Source organism: Mirounga leonina, unplaced genomic scaffold, assembly GCF_011800145.1.
Source record: "Mirounga leonina isolate KUSES-001 unplaced genomic scaffold, KU_Mleo_1.0 Mir_154, whole genome shotgun sequence".
Lineage (NCBI taxonomy): Eukaryota > Metazoa > Chordata > Mammalia > Carnivora > Phocidae > Mirounga > Mirounga leonina.
Window position 1 is genome coordinate 42,491,529 of NW_023270389.1, and position 20,882 is coordinate 42,512,410.

The 20,882-nt window shown below is 40.4% G+C and overlaps 1 protein-coding gene across 1 annotated transcript in view; it reads left to right on the forward strand.

Annotated features, from left to right (window-relative positions):
- The window catches only part of RGSL1 (regulator of G protein signaling like 1), a gene marked incomplete at its 5' end in the record, with an annotated part of 133,358 nt that overhangs the window by 45,981 nt on the left and 66,495 nt on the right, over positions 1-20,882 (forward strand). Inside the window, 5 exons of the mRNA XM_035010382.1 lie at positions 3,400-3,474; positions 14,821-14,950; positions 16,673-16,777; positions 17,746-17,907; positions 18,970-19,949. Coding sequence (XP_034866273.1) covers positions 3,400-3,474; positions 14,821-14,950; positions 16,673-16,777; positions 17,746-17,907; positions 18,970-19,949 — 1,452 coding nt within the window. The remainder of the gene's footprint in view (positions 1-3,399; positions 3,475-14,820; positions 14,951-16,672; positions 16,778-17,745; positions 17,908-18,969; positions 19,950-20,882) is intronic.

Sequence of the window (20,882 nt, forward strand, 5' to 3'; positions counted from 1 at the left end):
CTACTAACTCAAAACTATTTAAATTTGAGCAAATAAATAGGAACCCGAATCTCCTTTAAAATCTCTAGGAGCTTCGCGTTACGGATAAATCCCAAATCCTCAGCTTCCTTGGTTGCCCTTGCCTGTCCGGTTATTTCCCATCACACCCTCTGCTGGTACCCAGATCTGCAGTGACAGCAACTGTACCCTCATGGACTGGCATTCTCTCACCTCTGCACCACTTCTTGACTGTGTTGTTAGTTTTTATAATTCCACCTACCAAAGTTTTTTTTTTAAGATTTTATTTATTTGAGAGAGAGAGGGAGAGCATGAGCGGGGGAGGGGCAGAGGGAGAAGAACAAGTAGACTTCCCGCTGGGCAGGGAGCCCCATGCTGGGCTTGATCCCAGGATCATGACCTGAGCTGAAGGCAGACACTTAACTGACTGAGCCACCAGGCACCCCTCCACCTACCAAAGTCTTAACCATTTTTCAAATCTCTACTTAAATCCTGTTTTTGAGAAATTCTTATCTTCTCCTAATCAGAATTTATTTCTCTCTGCCTCTGTGCCCCTTGACACTTTCCAACCCTCTTGTGTTATATGGGTGTTGTCTCTCCCACTTAATTGTGAGAATGTGAATTCCTGCAGGACAAGGACCTTGGATTATTTATTTTGCTCTATTCTTCTTACCAGGTGTTTGGCACCTAGCACTTTTTGAGCTGTTGCCTGAAACCAAACATGTATTTTCTTAACCTGTGCAACTAAAATCTCGAACATCAAAATATTCTTAGATCCAAACCTAGACTGATTCCATATCTTTTTTGGTTTAAGTTTCTGGTTATATCTTAAGGTTGGTGCCTTATAATTTGTGACTCAGTGTGTCCTTTTCCATGGAAAACTACCTATTAAAAGGTGAAATTCATGCAACTGGGGGAAGAACACTTTATACTACCTCACAAACATTTATTGGGTAGTTACTTTGTGCCAGCCAGTGGGCTTGGTACTGGGGATGCAGATATTAATGATGCCATCCCTGTTCTCAAGAAATTCCCAGTCTAATGAGAGAAAGTAGTATTTAAGGTGAGTGCAAAAAGGGTTCCAGGTGACATGATAGGAGTGTTTAGAAGGCAGCAAGAGTATATAAGTGCATCAGAGCTGGAGAGGCCACTCCTACCTCATAGGTCAGGAAAGGCTTCAATGAATAGGTGATACAAGCCAAGTTTTTAAAGAAGACAACATATTTGACAATTGGCTGGGGAAGAAAATGAGAAAAATGTAGATAAAGAGGTAGGAGAAAAAGACGGGGGTGGGGAGAGGGGTTGAGTATTAAGAAGCAGAGGCCTTACAAACAGAATAGAGTAAGTAAAGGTACCAGGGAAAACAATCCTATGCTACTTGGGGAGAAACTCTAAGCAACTAAGGCAGGCTGAAGAAGAAGTTGTGAGAGGCAGACATAGCAAGAGACAAAACTGCATAGATAGACTCTGAGAGCATCATCCTGAAGGTACTAGAGAGCCATTGAAGGGCTTCAAGTAAAGAAGTAACATGATCAGACTTTCATTTGGGAAAATTATTTCTGCAGAAGTCTGACCATAGGTTGGGCTGTCAAGTGGATCATGGTGGAGGCAGGGAGACCAGTTAAGAGATTATTTCAGTGATGGGGGCCTAAAGGCAAGAAAATGAAGAGAATGGAACAAGTAAGGGAGATTTTTTTTTTTTACAAAGAAAAATATTGGATTTGTCACTGTTTGAATGTCGGGGAGAGGTGGTAACGAGGGGAGGAGTCAGGTGCCTCGGTGGAAGGTGGTATCAGTGTCTTAATGAAAGGTTACAGAAGTAATCTTGAGGCATTTTCGTTAGTTAATTCATCAACACAATTTATGCAGCCTACAATGTTCTAGAAATGGTGAGAATGATGTGGGAAGTAGAATCCCAGCCAAGAATGTAAGAAAGTTTTGGCCATTTAGGCAGCTGTGGTCTATTTAGAGAGACAGTATTAGTTCATGTTGAATACCACTGTCAACTTATAAATTTTGACCATTTAATGTCTATAATCACCCTGTGAGATGGACACCATTCTCTTCTTACAGATAGACCTCAGAAATTAAATGACTTGACTAAGAATACATGGCAAGTCTGGGGAAGTTCTGGGATCTGACCAGGTTTTGAGGCTTTATACCTGGCATGTATATACCTGGCATCAGCCTCATGCCCTCTGTGGTACAAATGTCACATGGTGAAACTGCTTCCGTGCACTACTCCCACATAATCTCATGACTACATAGCCCTACCATACATCTCATAAAGACAACTTCACATGCCAGGCAGGGCGTGTCATGTCAAACCCCGAGTGCCATGCAGAAAGGGGTCACTAAAGACTGAGCCTCCTTCACAGGCTGATATTTGTAAGCAATAAGTACCATTGCCTTCCTTTTATATCTCATAGCCAAGGACAAAGGGGAGAAAAGGAGAGGGCCTCAGACTGACAAAATATGGGGCTGATAGTCTTGGGGAGATGGTCAGGCTGAAATAATGTGCTAAAAGTGCAGCCAGGACTTGGGGCTTCAGCCCCTCTAGTTTATCACAAATGATGTGGGGATACTTTGAGACATGTTGGTGCCTATGGTGAGACTGCTAAGCTTACATACCTGTAAACATAGAGGCCCTTGCCCATTAGTCTCAAAGCTGGTTGCCTGGGTCACAGTCCCTTCTCCAGGACAGTAACATAGAATTATCTATCAATTTTGGACACTCTTAATGACCCCACTAAGTAATTTGTACCCCTAATCCTCATCCTTAGGTCCCTCTACTTTCTCCAGTTCAAGAGTTTAGGCAAATCCAAAACTTTCTCTTCATAAAAAGGCTTCTAGTCTGCTCTCTCTAAATCCATGCAGAAATGAATAATGCAGGGCACCTGGGTGGCTCATCGGTTCAGTGTCTGACTCTTATTTTTGGCTCAGGTCATGATCTCAGGGTCCTGGGATCGAGCCCTGCATCGGGCTCTGCACTCACTGGGGAGTCTACTTGAGGATTCTGTTTCTCCCTCTACCCCTTCCCCCACTCATGTTTTCTCTCTCTTTCTCTCCCAAATAAATAAATAAATCTTAAAAAAAAGAAATTAATAATTCAATGCAAAAGTAAATACCTTTTAATATCATGGGCTTTGGCCTTTATACACAGACAAGATAACTCCCAGGTTGGGACAGGGCAGACCCAAAAGATTGATGAATCTTGCAGTTTAGTCTATTTTGGGTGTTTTTCTGCAAGGCAAGTTGATTTAGGGGAATGAATTTAAGAGTTAATGTCCCTTAAAATAGGAAATCAGTGGAACCCCTTTACCTTGTGGCTACCGTTGGAGTGTAACACATTTGTGAAGAGAAGCTCTACCTCTTTGGCTATTTCCTAGCTTTCTTTTGCAGGTCTTTGGTCAGACACCATTTTATACTGTTGAAAATTCACAGTGGAGCTTGTGGCCAGAAATACCTTATGACTTGGTAAGATTCTTGAATGGCAGAGCATTTGGGATGGGGAGAGAGGGAGCTAAATTTGAAGTGTAGATTGAGAGATGGAGAGAGAAAAGGAAGAGGAAGCCCAGAGGGTGACTCTGGAAGAAACTATAAAGCAGGTAAGTAGGACCTTACAAACAGCATCAAGCCAAGTAGACATTTCTCCTTTTTGTGTTTTTACCACTTGGGCGACAATTGCTGGTAAATTATCTCCTGTATAATTTAGTCTATGGTCAGCAAATGATATCCATCTTTCATGTCCACTATGATAATTGGGTAGCAAATGTTTGGAACACCATTTAGAACTCTGGAGCTGCACCTAATCAAGAAAAATTCTGAGAATTGATTGTCAATGTCTGCCATGGGTACAGGATAGGAAGTGGCAGCCCATTGGCCACAGTGATTATTTGCATTATAAATTATAGCTAAGGTAAGGTGCCGCTCTGCAATTCCTAATGACTACCCTACGATTCTCCTTCAGAAACATGTCTTTCTCCCAATCTTTTTATCTCTTTATATGTTTTCCTTGTCTACTGTCTTTCTCTTCTCCTTTTCCCCCTTCCTGTTCTCCTTTTCCACTACATACACCTTGGATTTACCAATGACTTCAGCATGCTGTACCAGTGGCAGGTGGGATCAGAAAGATCACTCTAAGCCATACTCACAACAAGATTTTGTTTTTCTATGAGACCTGGAGAGCTTAGAAAGACACTCCCCTCTGATTCCCTAGGAAAACCCCAAAACTTAAAATCTTTATTTTCTTGAAAGAGGATAAATAACCACCAACACCACAGAAATACAAAGAATTATGAGAGACTACTATGAAAAATTATATGCCAAAAAATTGGATGACCCAGGAGAAATGGAAAAATTCATAGAAACATATAATTTCCAAAAATGAAACAGGTATAAATAGAAAATCTGAACAGAATAATTACTAGTAATAAAATTGAATTGGTGATGAGAAAATTTCCAACAAACCAAAGACCAGAATCAGATGGATTCACAGGTGAATGCTACCAAATGTTTAAAGAAGAATATCTATTCTCCTCAAACTATTCTAAAAAACAGAAGAAGAAAAGTTTCCAAATACCTTCTATAAAGCCAGCATTACCCTGATACCAAAACTAGACAAGGACACTACAAAAAGGGAGAACTACAGGCCAATATCTCTGATGAACATAAATGCAAAACTCCTCAACAAAATATTAGCAAACTGAAATCATCAATACATTAAAAGGATCATTTACTATGATGAAGTGGGATTTATTTTGTAGATGAAAGGATGGTTTAATGTTTGCAAATCAATCAACATGATATTACACATTAACAAAATGAAGGATAAAAATCGTGTGATAATCTTAATAGATGCAGAAAACACATTTGACAAAATTCAACATCCATTCATGATAAAAACTCTCAACGAAGCTGGTTTAAAAGGAACATACCTCAACATGATAAAGACCATATATGACAAACCCACAGCTAACATCATACTTGATGATGAAAAAATGAGAGCTTTTCCTCTAAGATCAGAAATAAGACAAGAATGTCCACTCTTACCACTTTTAGTTAACATAGTACTGGAAGTCCTAACCACAGCAATCAGATAAAAAAATAAAGGCATCCAATGGTTGGGAGCAAGATGGCAGAGGACTAGGAGACCTGGATTTTGTCTGGTCCCAGGAATTCAGCTGCATAGGGATCAAACCATTCTGAACATCTACGAACTCAACAGGAGATCAAAGAAAAGAATAGCAAAAACTGTCTGAACAGAAAAGTGACCACTTTCTGGAAAGTAGGTCATGCGGAGAAGTGAATCCGACGTGATATTCGGGAGGATAGACGGCGGGGGAGGGAGCCTCCGTCAGCAGCTTCTGGCAAGTGATAGAGCCACAGAGCACAAAATTGGAACTTTTAGAAGTCAGCTCTGCTGAGGGACATCGCTCCGGTGGCTAAGTGGGGGGTGGAACCCTTGGGGAAAGTGTGGTCTCAGGACCCTCGGGGTCACAGGAAGACTGAGGGGTGCCTGAGTGCAGCAGAGCTCCCAGGTATCAGAGCAGGGAAGCCAGCTGCAGAGACGGAGCCGAGGAGCAGGCCCTGAGCTCAGGGTTGCCATAAACCGTGATCCGCGGCACAGTTGGGCCACTGCTCCTCCAGCAGGGACCCAACAGGCGGCAGATCCGGGGAGACTCCCCTTCCTCCCCTGGGAGGAGCGGCATGGGAGTGCATCTCAGGGATCTGCTGGGTTTGGAGACTCCACACCGAGTCGGGTGCCAGAGATAGAAACGCTCGGTCACGCACCAGGTGAGCACGGAGTAAGGCCAGAGACTGGGGAGATGGGAGTGACTGACTGCTTTTCTCTGGGGGCGCACTGAGGAGTGGGGCTCCGAGTTTTCGGCTCCTCTGGGGTGGAGATTGGGAGGCCGCCATTTTCACTCTCCTCCTCCAAAGCTGTACGGAAAGCTTGCAGGGAACAAAAGCTCCCAAGAGCAAACCCGAGCAGATTACTTAGCCCGGACTGGCAAGGGCGGAGCAATTCCGCCTCTGGAAAAGACGTTTGGGAACCATGGTAACAGGCCCTTCCCCCAGAAGATCAGCAAGAACAGCCCGCCAAGACTGAGTTTACCGATCAATGAGAATGGCAGAACTCCAGCACTAGGGGAATACTGCACATAGAATTCATGGCTTTTTTCCCATGATTCTTTAGTCCTTCAAAGTTATTTTTTTTAATTGTCTTTTTTTTTTTTTGAAAATTTTTTTCCCTTTTTCAACCAACATCTTATCAATCCCTTTTTTAAAAAATATTTTTTATTTTTCATTTTTAGAGTCATATTTTATCCCTTCATAGTAGTTACCCTTATTTTTGGTGTATATATATAAGTTGTTCTCTCTTTAAAATTTTGGGATATGGTTTCTTCTAACAGATCAAAATATACCCTAAATCTCTAGTGTATGGCTTTGTTCTAGTCTCCTGCCTGATCACATTCTCTCTCTCTTTTTTTTTTTAATACTCTTCTTTCTTTTTTCAACCAACTTCTTATCTTATCAATTCCTTTTATAAAATCTTCTATAATTTTCACCTTTACAGTCATATTCCATCCCTTCATTATATTAACCCTTATTTTTGTACATATATGTTTTTCTTTCTTTAAAATTTTGGAAGGCACTTTCTTCTAACAGACCAAAATACACCAAAAATCTAGTGTGTGGCACTGATCTATGCATCAGCCTGATCATATTTGATCATATTCTGTTTGTTTGTTTTTTTTGCTTTGTTTTGTTTTTGTTTGTTTTTATCTTTTTCTTTTTCTTTTTTCTTTCTTTCCCTTTCTTTTCCCCCAGTTTCAGGTCTTTTCTGATTTGTTTAGTGTATATTTTCTGGGGACATTGTTACCTTGTTAGCATTTTGTTCTCTCATTCATCTATTCTCCTCTGGACAAAATGACAAGACAGAAAAAATCACCTCAACAAAAAGAACAAGAGGCAGTACCGACTGCCAGGGACCTAATCAACACCGACATTAGTAAGATGTTGGAACTAGAGTTCAGAATGATGATTTTAAAGATACTAGCTGGGCTTGAAAAAAACATGGAAGTTATTAGAGAAACCCTTTCTGGAGAAATAAAAGAACTAAAATCTAACCAAGTCGAAATCAAAAAGGCTATTAATGAGGTGCAATCAAAACTGGAGGCTCTAACTGCTAGGATAAATGAGGCAGAAGAGAGAATTAGTGATCTAGAAGACCAAATGATGGAAAATAAAGAAGCTGAGAAAAAGAGAGATAAACAACTACTGGATCATGAGGGATTAGCAAATTCAAGAGATAAGCGATACCATAAGATGAAACAACATTAGAATAATTGGGATCCCAGAAGAAGAAAGAGAGAGAGGGGCAGAAAGTATATTAGAGCAAATTATAGCAGAGAACTTCCCTAATTTGGGAAAGGAAACAGGCATCAAAATCCAGGAGGCATTGAGAACCCCTCTCAAAATCAATAAAAATAGGTCAACACCCTGACATCTAATAGTAAAACTTACAAGTCTCAGAGACAAAGAAAAAATCCTGAAAGCAGCTTGGGAGAAGAGATCTGTAACCTACAATGGTAGAAACATTAGACTGGCAACAGACCTGGTAGGCCAGAAAGGACTGGCGTGATATATTCAGAGCACTAAATGAGAAAAATATGCATCCAGGAATACTATATCCAGCTAGGCTGTCTCTGAAAATAGAAGGAGAGATAAAAAGCTTCCAGGACAAACAAAAACTAAAGGAATTTGCAAACACGAAACCAGCCCTACAAGAAATATTGAAAGGGGTCCCCTAAGCAAAGAGAGAGCCTAAAAGCAACAAAGACCAGAAAGGAGCACAGACAATATACAGTAACAGTCACCTTACAGGCAATACAATGGCACTAAATTCCTATCTTTCAATAGTTACCCTGAATGTAAAGGGGCTAAATGCCCCAATCAAAAGACACGGTATCATATTGGATAAAAAAAACAAGACCCATCAGTATGCTGTATGCAAGAGACTCATTTTAGACCCAAAGACATCCCCAGATTGAAAGTGAAGGGGTGGAAAACCATTTACCATGCCAATGGACACCAAAAGAAAGCTGGGGTGGTAATCCTTATATCAGACAAATTAGATTTGAAACCAAAGACTGTAATAAGAGATGAGGAAGGACACTATATCCTACTTAAAGGGTCTCTCCAACAAGAAGATCTAACAATTGTAAATATCTATGCCCCTAACAGGGGAGCAGCCAATTATATAAGCCAATTAATAACAAAAGCAAAGAAACACATTGACAACAGTACAATAATAGTGGGGGACTTTAACACCCCCCTCACTGAAATGGACAGATCATCTAAGCAAAAGATCAACAAGAAATAAAGACTTTAAATGACACACTGGACCAAATGGACTTCATAGATATATTCAGAACATTCCATCCCAAAGCAACAGAATATACATTCTTCTCTAGTGCCCATGGAACATTCTCCAGAATAGATCACATCCTAGGTCACAAATCAGGTCTCAACCGGTACCAAAAGATTGGGATCATTCCCTGCCTATTTTCAGACCACAATGCTTTGAAACTAGAACTCAATCACAAGAGGAAAGTCAGAAAGAACTCAAATACATGGAGGCTAAAGAGCATCCTACTAAAGGATGAATGGGTCAACCAGGAAACTAAAGAAGAATTTAAAAAATTCATGGACACAAATGAAAATGAAAACACAACTGTTCAAAATCTTTGAGATACAGCAAAGGCAGTCCTAAGAGGAATGTATATAGCAATACAAGCCTTTCTCAAGAAGCAAGAAAGGTCTCAAATACACAACCTAACTCTACACCTAAAGGAGCTGGAGAAAGAACAGCAAGTAAAGCCTAAACCCAGCAGGAGAAGAGAAATAATAAAGATCAGAGCAGAAATCAATGAAATAGAAACCAAAAGAACAGTAGAACAGATCAACGAAACTAGGAGCTGGTTCTTTGAAAGAATTAACAAGATTGATAAACCCCTGGCCAGACTTACCAAAAAGAAAAGAGAAATGACCCAAATCACCAAATCATGAATGAAAGAGGAGAGATCACAACCAACACCAAAGAAATACAAACAATTATAAGAACATATTATGTGCAACTATATGCCAGCAAATTAGATAATCTGGAAGAAATGGATGCATTCCTAGAGGTGTATCAACTACCAAAACTGAACCAGGAAGAAATAGAAAACCTGAACAGACCTATAACCACTAAGGAAATTGAAGCAGTAACCAAAAATCTTCCAACAAACAAAAGCCCAGGGCCAGATGGCTTCCCAGGGGAGTTCTACCAAACATTTAAAGAAGAATTAATACTTATTCTTCTGAAACTGTTCCAAAAAGTAGAAATGGAAGGAAAACTTTCAAACTCGTTTTATGAGGCCACCATTACCTTGATCTCCAAACCAGATAAAGACCCCATCAAAAAGGAGAATTACAGACCAATATCCTTGATGAACATGGATGCAAAAATTCTCACCAAAATACTAGCCAATAGGATCCAACAGTACATTAAAAGGATTATTCACCACAACAAAGTGGGATTTATCCCTGGGCTGCAAGGTTGGTTCAACATCCACAAATCAATCAGTGTGATACAATACATTCATAAAAGAAAGAACAAGAACCATATGATCCTCTCAATAGATGCAGAAAAAGCATTTGACAAAGTACAGCATCCTTTCTTGATCAAAACTCTTCAGAGTATAGGGATAGTGGGTACATACCTTAATATCATAAAAGCCATCTATGAAAAACCCACAGTGAATATCATTCTCATTGGGGAAAAACTGAGAGCTTTCCCCCTAAGATCAGGAACACGGCAGGGATGTCCACTATCACCACTGCTATTCAACATAGTACTAGAAGTCCTAGCCACAGCAATCAGACAACAAAAAGAAATAAAAGGCATCCAAATCAGCAAAGAAGTCAAACTCTCACTCTTTGCAGATGATATGATACTTTATGTGGAAAATCCCAAAGACTCCACCCCAAAACTGCTACAACTCATACAGGAATTCAGTAAAGTGGCAGGATATAAAATCAGTGCACAGAAATCAGTGGCATTCCTATACACCAACAACAAGAAAGAAGAAAGAGAAATTAAGGAGTTGATCCCATTTACAATTGCACCCAAAACCATAAGATACCTAGGAATAAATCTAACCAAAGAGGCAAAGAATCTGTACTCAGAAAATTATAAAATACTCATGAAAGAAATTGAGGAAGACACAAAGAAATGGAAAAATGTTCCATGTTCATGGATTAGAAGAACAAATATTGTGAAGATGTCAATGCTACCTAGAGCAATCTACACATTCAATGCAATCCCTATCAAAATACCATCCACTTTTTTCAAAGAAATGGAACAGATAATCCTAAAATTTGTATGGAACTAGAAAAGACCCCGAATAGCCAGAGGAATGTTGAAAAAGAAAAGGAAAGCTGGCGGCATCACAATTCTGGACTTCAAGCTCTATTACAAAGCTGTCATCATCAAGACAGTATGGTACTGGCACAAAAACAGACACATAGATCAATGGAACAGACTAGAGAGCCCAGAAATGGACCCTCAACTCTATGGTCAACTCATCTTCGACAAAGCAGGAAAGAATGTCCAATGGAAAAAAGACAGTCTCCTCAACAAATGGTATTGGGAAAGTTGGACAGCCACATGCAGAAGAATGAAACTGGACCATTTCCTTACACCACACACAAAAATAGACTCCAAATGGTTGATAGACCTCAATGTGAGACAGGAGTCCATCAAAATCCTAAAGGAGAACACAGGCAGCAACCTCTTCCACCTCAGCTGCAGCACCTTCTTCCTAGAAACATTTCCAAAGGTGAGGGAAGCAAGGGCAAGAATGAACTATTGGGACCTCATCAAGATAAAAAGCTTTTGCACAGCAAAAGAAACAGTCCACAAAACCAAAAGACTACTGACAGAATGGGAGAAGATATTTGCAAATGACATATCAGATAAAGGGCTCCTATCCAAAATCTATAAAGAACTTCTTAAACTCAACACCCAAAGAATAAATGATCCAATCAAGAAATGGGCAGAAGACATGAACAGACATTTTTCCAAAGGAGACATCCAAATGGCCAAGAGACACATGAAAAAGTGCTCAGCATCGCTCAGCGTCAGGGAAATCCAAATCAAAACCTCAATGAGATATCACCTCACACCAGTCAGAATGGCTAAAATTAACAAGTCAGGAAATGACAGATGTTGGCAGGGATGTGGAGAAAGGGGAACGCTCCCACACTGTTGGTGGGAATGCAAGCTGGTTCAGCCACTCTGGAAAACAGTATGGAGGGTCCTCAAAAAGTTAAAGATAGGGCTACCATATGATCCAGCAATTGCACTACTGGGTATTTACCCCAAAGATACAAATGTAGGGATCCGGAAGGGTACGTGCACCCTGATGTTTATAGCAGCAATGTCCACAATAGCCAAACTGTGGGAAGAGCCAAGATGTCCATCGACAGATGAATGGATAAAGAAGATGTGGTATATATATACAATGGAATATTATGCAGCCATCAAAAGGAATGAGATCTTGCCATTTGCAACGACGTGGATGGAACTGGAGGATGTTATGCTGAGCGAAATAAGTCAATCAGAGAAAGACTTGTATCATATCACTTCACTGATATGAGGAATTCTTAATCTCAGGAAACAAACTGAGGGTTGCTGGAGTGGTGGGGTGTGGGAGGGATGGGGTGGCTGGGTGATAGACATTGGGGAGGGTATGTGCTATGGTGAGCGCTGTGAACTGTGTAAGACTGTTGAATCACAGATCTGTACCTCTGAAACAAATAATACATTATATGTTAAAAAAAAAAAAAAGAAGAAGATAGCAGGAGGGGAAGAATGAAGGGGGGGAAATCGGAGGGGGAGATGAACCATGAGAGACTATGGACTCTGAAAAACAAACTGAGGGGAGGGGGCTGGGGGGATGGGTGAGCCTGGTGATGGGTATCAAAGAGGGCACGTATTGAATGGAGCACTGGGTGTTATACACAAACAATGAATCATGGAACACTACATCAAAAACTAATGATGTAATGTATGGTGATTAACATAACATAATAATAATAAAAATAATAGATTACTGGTTGGAGTGGAAAAAAATTATAAAAGGCATCCAATTTGGTAAGGAAGAAGTAAAACTGTCACTATTTGCAGATGACATGATACATATGAAGCCCTAAATACTCCATCAAAAAAATGTTAGAAGTATTAAATGGTTTTGTAAAGTTGTAGGATACAAAATTAATAAACAGAAATCTGTTGTGTTTCTATATACTACTAATGAAATAGCAGAAAGAGAAATTAAGAAAACAATTGCATTTACAATTGAACCAAAAAAGATAAGATACCTAGGAATAAATTTAACCAAGGAGGTGAAAGACCTATACTCTGAAAACTATAAAACACTGATGAAAGAAATTGATGACACAAACAAATGGAAAGACATACCATGCTCATGGATTGGAAGAATTAATATTGTTAAAAGGTCCATAATACCCAAAGAAATCTACAGATTCAATGTAATCCCTATCAAAATATCAATAGTATTTTTCATAGAACTAGAACAAATAATCCTAAAATTTGTATAGAACCACAAAAGACTCCAGAAAACATAAGCCATCTTGCAAAAGAAGAACAAAGCTGAAGGTATCAGAATCCTAGATTTTAAAATATACTACAAAGCTATAAAAATCAAAACAGTATTGCACTGACACAAAAATAGACACACAGATCAATGTGAGTAGATCTATGGATAAATCTATCCATAGGTCTATCCATAGGACATAGAGCCCAGAAATATACCCACACTTATCTGGTAAATTAACCTATGACAAAGGAGGGAAGAAAATATAATGGGGGGGGGGGAAGATAGTCTCTTCAATAAATAATGCTGAAAAAACTGGACAGCTACATGCAAATGAATGAAACCACTTTCTTATACCATACACAAAAATCAACTCCAAATGGATTAAAGACCTAAATGTGAGACCTGAATCCATAAAAATCCTGAAAGAAAGCATAGGCAGTAATCTCTTTGACATCAGCCTTAGCAAAGTATTTTTGGATATGTCTCCTCAGGCAAGAGAAACAAAAGCAAAAATAAACTATTGAGATTACACCAAAATAAACACCTTTTGCACAGCAAAGGAAACCATCAGGAAAACAAAAAAGCAACCTAGTGAAAAAAGAAGATATTTGCAAGTGATATATATAAGAAAGGGTTAATATCCAAAAAATATAAAGAACTATACAACTCAACACCAAAAATAAATCCAATTAAAAATGGGCAAAAGACCTGTATAGACATTTTTTCCAAAAATGATGTACAGATGGGGATGCCTGGGTGGCTTAGTCGGTTAAGCATTGGACTTATGATTTCGGCTCAAGTCATGATCTCAGGATCATGAGATCAAGCCCCGTGTAAGGCTCTGTACTCAGTGTAGAGTCTGCTTGAGATTGTCTGCCTGTCTCTCTCCCTCTGCCCCTCCCCCCTCTTGTGCTCTCTCTCACTCATTACAATAAATAAATAAATACAATCTTACAAAAAAAGATGTACAGATCACCAATGTACACATGAAAAGATGTTCAAATCATGAATCATCAAGGAATGTAAATCAAAACCACAATGAGATACCACCTTATACCTGTCAGAATGACAAGAAATAACAAGTGTTGGTGAGGATGTGGAAAAAAGGGAGCCCTCATTCACTGTTGGTGAGAATGTAAGTTGGTGCAACCACTGTGGAAAACAGTATGGAGATTCATCAAAAAATTAAAAATAGAACTGCCATAAAATCCAATAATTCCACTACTGGGTATTTACCCAAAGAAAATGAAAATACTAATTTGAAAATATGTATGCACACCCATGTTTATACATTATTTACAATATCCAAAATATGAAAGTACCCTAAGTGTCCATCGATAGATGAATAGATAAAGAAGATTTGGTATATATATTCAATAGAATATTACTCAACCATAAAAAAGAATGAGATCTTGCCATTTGTGACAACATGGATGAGACTAAGAGGGTATTATGCTAAATGAAATAAATAAAAGAAAAGCAAATACTGTATGATTTCACTTATATGTGGAATCTAAAAAAACAAAACAAATGAACAAATAAAAGCAGAAACAGACCTGTAATACAGAGAACAAACTGGTGGTTGCCAGTTAGGAAGTGGATGGGGGGATGAAAAAAATGGATGAAGAGAAGTGAGAGGTACAAGCAAAAAGAAAAATTATATTCTTCTTCCTTCTCTGGTGGCTCAATCCCTCAGGGATCCAACCTGTACTCTAAATGATGTTAAGTGTGAGTCTTTGTGTCTTTTTGTACATGTTATGCATTTGATATGGGTTAGGAACTTGTGAGAAATTACAAGTGTGCTTACAAAGAAGCAAGTTGAATAGAGTTATGACTTGACACCACAGATTAAAATCTCTTCTGCTTCTCTTCTACACAGCAAGACTTAGATCTTTTCTTAAACAACTTCACTCAGGAATAAGGAAAATTTTTGGATAAAAGACCAAGGCTTTTCTTTCCTACCAATTCATTCACTCCTCTGGGAGCCTCAGCTCAAGTCTTCACTCCCCTTAGATACTATTTTTAATCAACATACCTCTGCTGTGGGCCAGATACTGCAAGTATGAAGTTATTTATTGCCCCTTGCTAAGCTGCATTTCTTAGCAGTTCAGTTCCATTTCTCTTTTCTGTTCCCATTTTGTTTGGACTCTAGATGGCAAAGTACAAAGGATTATTGACCTGGTTGGAAAAATACCGGTTACCTTTCTTCTGTAAAACCAACTTGTGTTTCCATTACATTCTCTGTCAGGAGCTCATCAGTTTCATTAACTCCCCAGAAGGAGGTAAGCATGAGAGTGTGTGTGTGGAGAAATGTGGGAAACTAGGCTTCATAATAATCCTGTCCCTGTTAGTTCTATAGTAAGGTACAAATACTGGCCACCTTTGTAGCCTTAGATGTGAGGGTGTCTCAGCTTGTACTACAGCAGTAAGCGAAACCTTAGGCTGAAAAATTGGTACCTAGAGCAATAAGCAGGAATCAGATAGGTTGTGTGTATTAGTTGTCTCACTGCGGCCAGAAATGAGAGAATTACTGGTGGATACACAAAATGGCAAAATTGCCTAAAATATATCCAGAATCAACATAGCTCATCACCATCATTGCTCCAACCTGGTCTAAGCCACCATCGTTTCTCACCTAGCAACTGAAATCATCTCTTAATTAATCTCCTTGCTTCTTCTCTTGTTCTCCTGCTCACAGCAGCCAGAGAGAGCCTTTTAAAACTTAATTCAGATCATGTCACTCCTCTGCTCACTGCTCCATACCCCCACCAAGGGCTCCTGTCTCAGTGTAAAATTCAATGCCCCTACAATGGCCTTCACGGTCCTAGAGATGTGGTTCCATTACTTTTAAGACCTCATCTGCTCCTACTCCCCCCACCTTGCTTACTCCATTTCAGTTATACTTGACCTCCTTGCAGTTCCTCAAACATGCTGGACACATTCTCACTTCAAGGCTTTGTACTGACTGTTCACTCTGCCTGGAATGCTCTTTCTTCATATATCCACATTGGCTCCCTCTCTCACCTCTTCAGATCTCTGTGCAAATCTCACTTCCTCGGTGGAGGCTACCCTGATGACCCTAATGTCCACTCATCCAACTCTTGCCCTAGCACTCTCACCCCCCTTTACCCTCTTTTACTTTTTCATTTTTTCCTGTAGTGCTTATAACGTTCAACCTTACTAGATAATGTATTTATTGTGCTTATTGTTTATTATCTGTCTCTTTCACCAGAATGTCAGTTCCTTGAGGGCAGGGATTTTCTGTTTGCTGATGTATCCCAAACACCTAGAATGGTACTAAGTAGTAGACATGTAATAAATATTTGTTGAAAGAATGAATTAATAACATTTCCATCTAGGGCTGAATTGATCATTTGACTCTCAGCTCCACCCTGGGGAAAGTCAAGATTCAGGAGATACCATTGAGTAAAATGTAACAAAACACCCAATATACTCATCTCCTTCCTTCAATATATATATTGGATTGGCAAAATCACTGTCAGGTGGGGATTACAGAAGGCAAGAGGTCTTGGTCAAAGGGTATTTTTAATCTGTGGATTGTACTGTGTTTGTGGGTCCCTCGTATTATGCATGTTACTAGAGGGTCTGTTTCTTTTTTTTTTTTTTAAGATTTTATTTATTTATTTGACAGAGAGAGACACAGCAAGAGAGAGGGAACACAAGCAGGGGGAGTGGGGGGAGGGAGAAGCAGGCCTCCCGTGGAGCAGAGAGCCCGATGCGGGGCTCAATCCCAGGACCCTGGGACCATGACCTGAACCGAAGGCAGACGCTTAACGACTGAGCCACCCAGTTGCCCAAGAGGGTCTGTTTTCTACCTTCAAAAGTACCACATACTCATAACCGGCTCATCTAACTGGCCACTATTTTTCCTCACTAACTCTGACTGAATGGGGGTCTAGCTGTGTAAGGCTGAGAGAGGTGCTGGGAAAAGAGCTCATTCTCTCTCTCTCTCTCTCCCTCACTCCATGGACTTTTCCTGGCAGCCAAGATGATGAGATGGAGAAAAGCAGACCAGTGGCTACTCCATAAGTGCATTGGTGGGGTCAGAGGGATGTGGCGCTTCTGTACCTACCTCAACAGCAGTACAGGTAGGTTCTTGGAGTTGTTTCTGGAGCCTTTGCAAATTCTTAACAGCTTCCAGGCTGTCCCAGAGCACTTATTGACAGTAATGTATGTATATGGGAAATATAATGTTTTATATTTTTGTTTGGGTAAAAGTCTTTGAAAATGGGTCCACAGTGTAGATTAGGGCAAAAGCAATCAGAATGCCTTTCTTTAATTCATCCATCCATCCATTCATTTAACAGTGTTTGTTGAGCACTGAACAAGAGCCATAAATCCCCACTTAATAAAGCTGCCACAACGGTGGGGAAACAGACAAGGAACAAGTAAATAAACAAATCCCTATAGCACAAGTGTTGGGATGCACTGCTTTCTGTTCTGTTGGGTCCAGTGGTTGATGAGTGTGGGAGGTCAGCAGCCAGCACTAGCTGACACTCCAGTTCAGCAGCGTTAAGTTTCATCTAAGCACAAGCTCTAGTTTAAGGGTAAAATCCTGTATTTCCAGGGAGCAGATAGGGAAGAGCTATACAGACTACCTTTTAGTTTGTCACTCAGACTGCAGCCCTGGCAAAGATGTGAAACAGGGAATGTAGTCTTTTGCACCTTTGGGCTCCATTATTCTTCTTCTGGCTGTTCCTAGTCCATGATATAGCAAAAGTTCTTTTTTCTTCTCATCTTCATTTTTTTGGATAAAACTCAAATGTTTCATGATCCATCCTCAGAGTCTAGCAGTTTTCCCTAAAGTGACAGTTTTTCTCACAACAAAAACAGAAGTCACAAAGATCCCTATCCATTAAGTCCCTTTTCCCCATGCCTCCATCTGCCCCTATATTATGGCATTACTAGAGACGATGGCTTAACCTAAAGAAGTGACTAATGGTGATATTGGATGCGACAGAGCAGGCTGATGGTGGGGAGTGGTATCAGCTGCTACACCCAGATGCAACCACTGAAAGGGCAAGGTAGCTCTGTGCTTACCCTTTCTAATCTGTAGGTGAAGAGCTGGTGGATTTCTGGATCCTTGCTGAGAAGATCTTGAGCATAGATGAGAAGGACCTGGAAATGAGAGACCACTATCTGTCCCTCCTCCTTGTGCTGAAGGCTACCCATCTACAGGAGGGCTCAAGAGTGGTAACTCTCTGCAACATGAACATCAGTAAGAATGATAAAGCATATCTGAACTGAAATTACTGGGGGATGTAACAAAGAAATCAATTCAGCATCTGATAACAGTCTCTCATTTTGCAGACTGCTACCCTCTCCATTTTCTATGTATCAGGGATGCCACTGGGAACCCTTAACAGGGAAGTGTTGCAAGAGACCAGTTATCCTTAAACTTCTTCCTGAGATATTACTCACCAGTAAAGGTTGGCTGGAAGGAGTGAGGAGGAATTGGGACAGGGTAACTAAACAGCTCCTACATCTTCTGAGACTGCATGGCTTGTCTTTTTTTAAACTGAGATTCCCTAGAGCAAACTACAGCTCACAGGCCAAACACAGTTCATGTAGCCTATGAGCTAAGAATGTATTTATATTTTTCAAGGGTTAAGGAAGACAACTGTGCAGCAGAGCCTGCATATGGCTCTCAAAGGCTAATATAGTCACTATTTGGCTTTTTACAGGTTTGCCAGCCTCTTCTCTAGAGTATCAGATTCATCTAAATTTATTTATTTCTTTATTTGTTTGTTTAGTTATTTACTTATTAATTAAGTAAAGAGACATTCCTAACCCAAATATAAATGTCTTCCAGAATATTTGCTGTTTGGGATTAGTCGCATTCCTCTATTCATAGAGATAATTGAGAATTTATGACATTAAAATCAGGGCTAGTAATGACTCCTTCAAATTATCCAATCTAAACCCCTTCCTACAGGCAGATCTGACTCAGAAATCCCATTCTTAAACATATTTCCTTGTGCCTTTTGCTTTTCTCTACAATAACATCCAGTTGTCTAAAAAAATAATTCAAGGAATCCCATAAACTGGCTTATTTCTATGGGGAAGAAGGAAGGTAATCAGAGAAAGAGGTCACCGTTCCCTGAGAAAACCCTAAAAATGTGTTTATTATATATTTGTCCTGTCCACACCCCAGGGTTGCATGAAGAACAAATGAAATGCTATACACAATGACATTTGGAAAAATTCAAAAAAACACTCCCAACATCATTATCATCACCATCACTACATCATTTTCATCTTTCATGTCTCTTGCTTCCAGAGTCCCTCCTGAACCTCTCCATCTGGCATCCCAACCAGTCAACCACCAGGAGGGAGATCCTGAGCCACATGCAGAAAGTGGCTCTGTTCAAAATTCAGAGCTATTGGCTCCCCAACTTTTACACCCATGCCAGGACAGTTATGGCCAAGGAGGAATCATGCCAAGGTCTGATGCAGGAATATGAGACTCGCCTGTGCACCATTTGCTGTACTCACATAGGAGGACTCCCTCTAAACATGAGCATCAAGAAGTGCCACCACGCCCAGAAGCAGTACTCCAGCAGGAAGACCAAGAGGAGGATGTGGCAATTGATAGACCATGGCTCTACTCTGGAAATGGATACCAAGCCAGACATCAACATTATGCCCTGCCAGGAGTTGTGTTCTCCAGAGAAGGCCACATACAAATACAAATATATGCAAATGTCTTCCCCAAAAGTGACTTCTTCAAAAGAGAGAATAATCAGTTCCCTGGAAAAGGATATTTTCTATGCCAGGAAGTCCAACATGAAGAAGAAAGCGAAGAGCCACCTCCACGTGGAGGGCCTCTTTGAGACAACATTCTCTACACACCTGAGGACTGTCACCCCCATCATCAATCACTCCGGCCAGATGACAGTCAAGAAGGCCATCAAGCAAAGCATCTCCTTAGGATACACCCACTGGGCCTTGTGTGCTGATGCCTGTGCAGGGAGTCCCTTCCGGGACCACCTGAAAAAGCAGAATTTGAAAGTGGAGATCCAACTCTTGGACCTCTGGCAGGACCTGCACCATTTTCTCAGTGTCCTGATGAGTAACAGGAAGACTGGGAATGCCACCTTTCGGCACATGCTGGGCAACCGAATTTGTGAGCTCTACCTGAATGAACAGATTGGTCCATGCCTACCGCTTAAATTGCAAACCATTGAAGGCCTGAAGGAGATGCTGCCTTCTGGGGATATAAACCCCTGGATTCCCAGAGCCCAGAGGGAGATCTGCAAGGTAGGCCATGCCTCACAGAAGTGGGTTAGTACCTGGAAGATTAGGTCAAGACTGACCAAAAATCTTATATGGTCATCTAGACTGGTTAAGTTAATGATATAATTACCTACATAATTCTTCACATATTGAAGACTTGGTTGATCTCTTAGGAAAAAGCTATACAAATTTCCAAGAAACAGCCAAAATCCAAAGTAGAATGGAAGTGGGCGAGTGGTCAACATCCAATTTTATTTCTTCTTTAATTTCCCCTTATATGGAATCTCCCAAAACCAGGAACCTCAGAGTGTTCTACTGAGGGAAATTCTAAGAATTCCATTCCAAACATTATGTATTGAAATGCAGGGTAAACTAGACTAACCATTAAGGAAATGGCCAATTGGTAGGAGTTTATTCTTATCCCAAAACATTAGATAAAAACTATGCAACTATCCTGAAGACTCATAGGAGAAGAGGTCCATAGCCTGAATATTGTAGGGTCAAGATCTTGGCAGAAAACAAATGGCAGAATCGAGTTGGGTAGCAGATGAAAGCCTGGTACAAGGGACTGCTTACAAAGGAAAGGGCATGAGGGTAGGGAAACCACAGGAAATAGTGCAATACCTCAGGGCCAGGAAGGGTGGGTCACTTCTCTCCCTCTGAGACCTGAAGAATTGAGGAGAGGGAGTAATTACCAGAATCAGGAGAGAAAGAGGTGCATGGGGTGGGACACTTGGCAGGAACTCTGTCAGTAGAAGTGTATAGCCAGTCCTCTGTGATCTGGCCAGAAGGGATCAAGGGGAATAGCTAATCCCAAGCTCACTCTCCTCCTGCTTTCCCATCTCCTGCTAGGACTCCTAACTAGATCAATACAACGTGAGGTCCAGGGAGCCTGTTGATGTGGTCCATACAGGTTAATTTCCCAAGGCACAAACAGAGTGAAGAAGGATAGAGAGT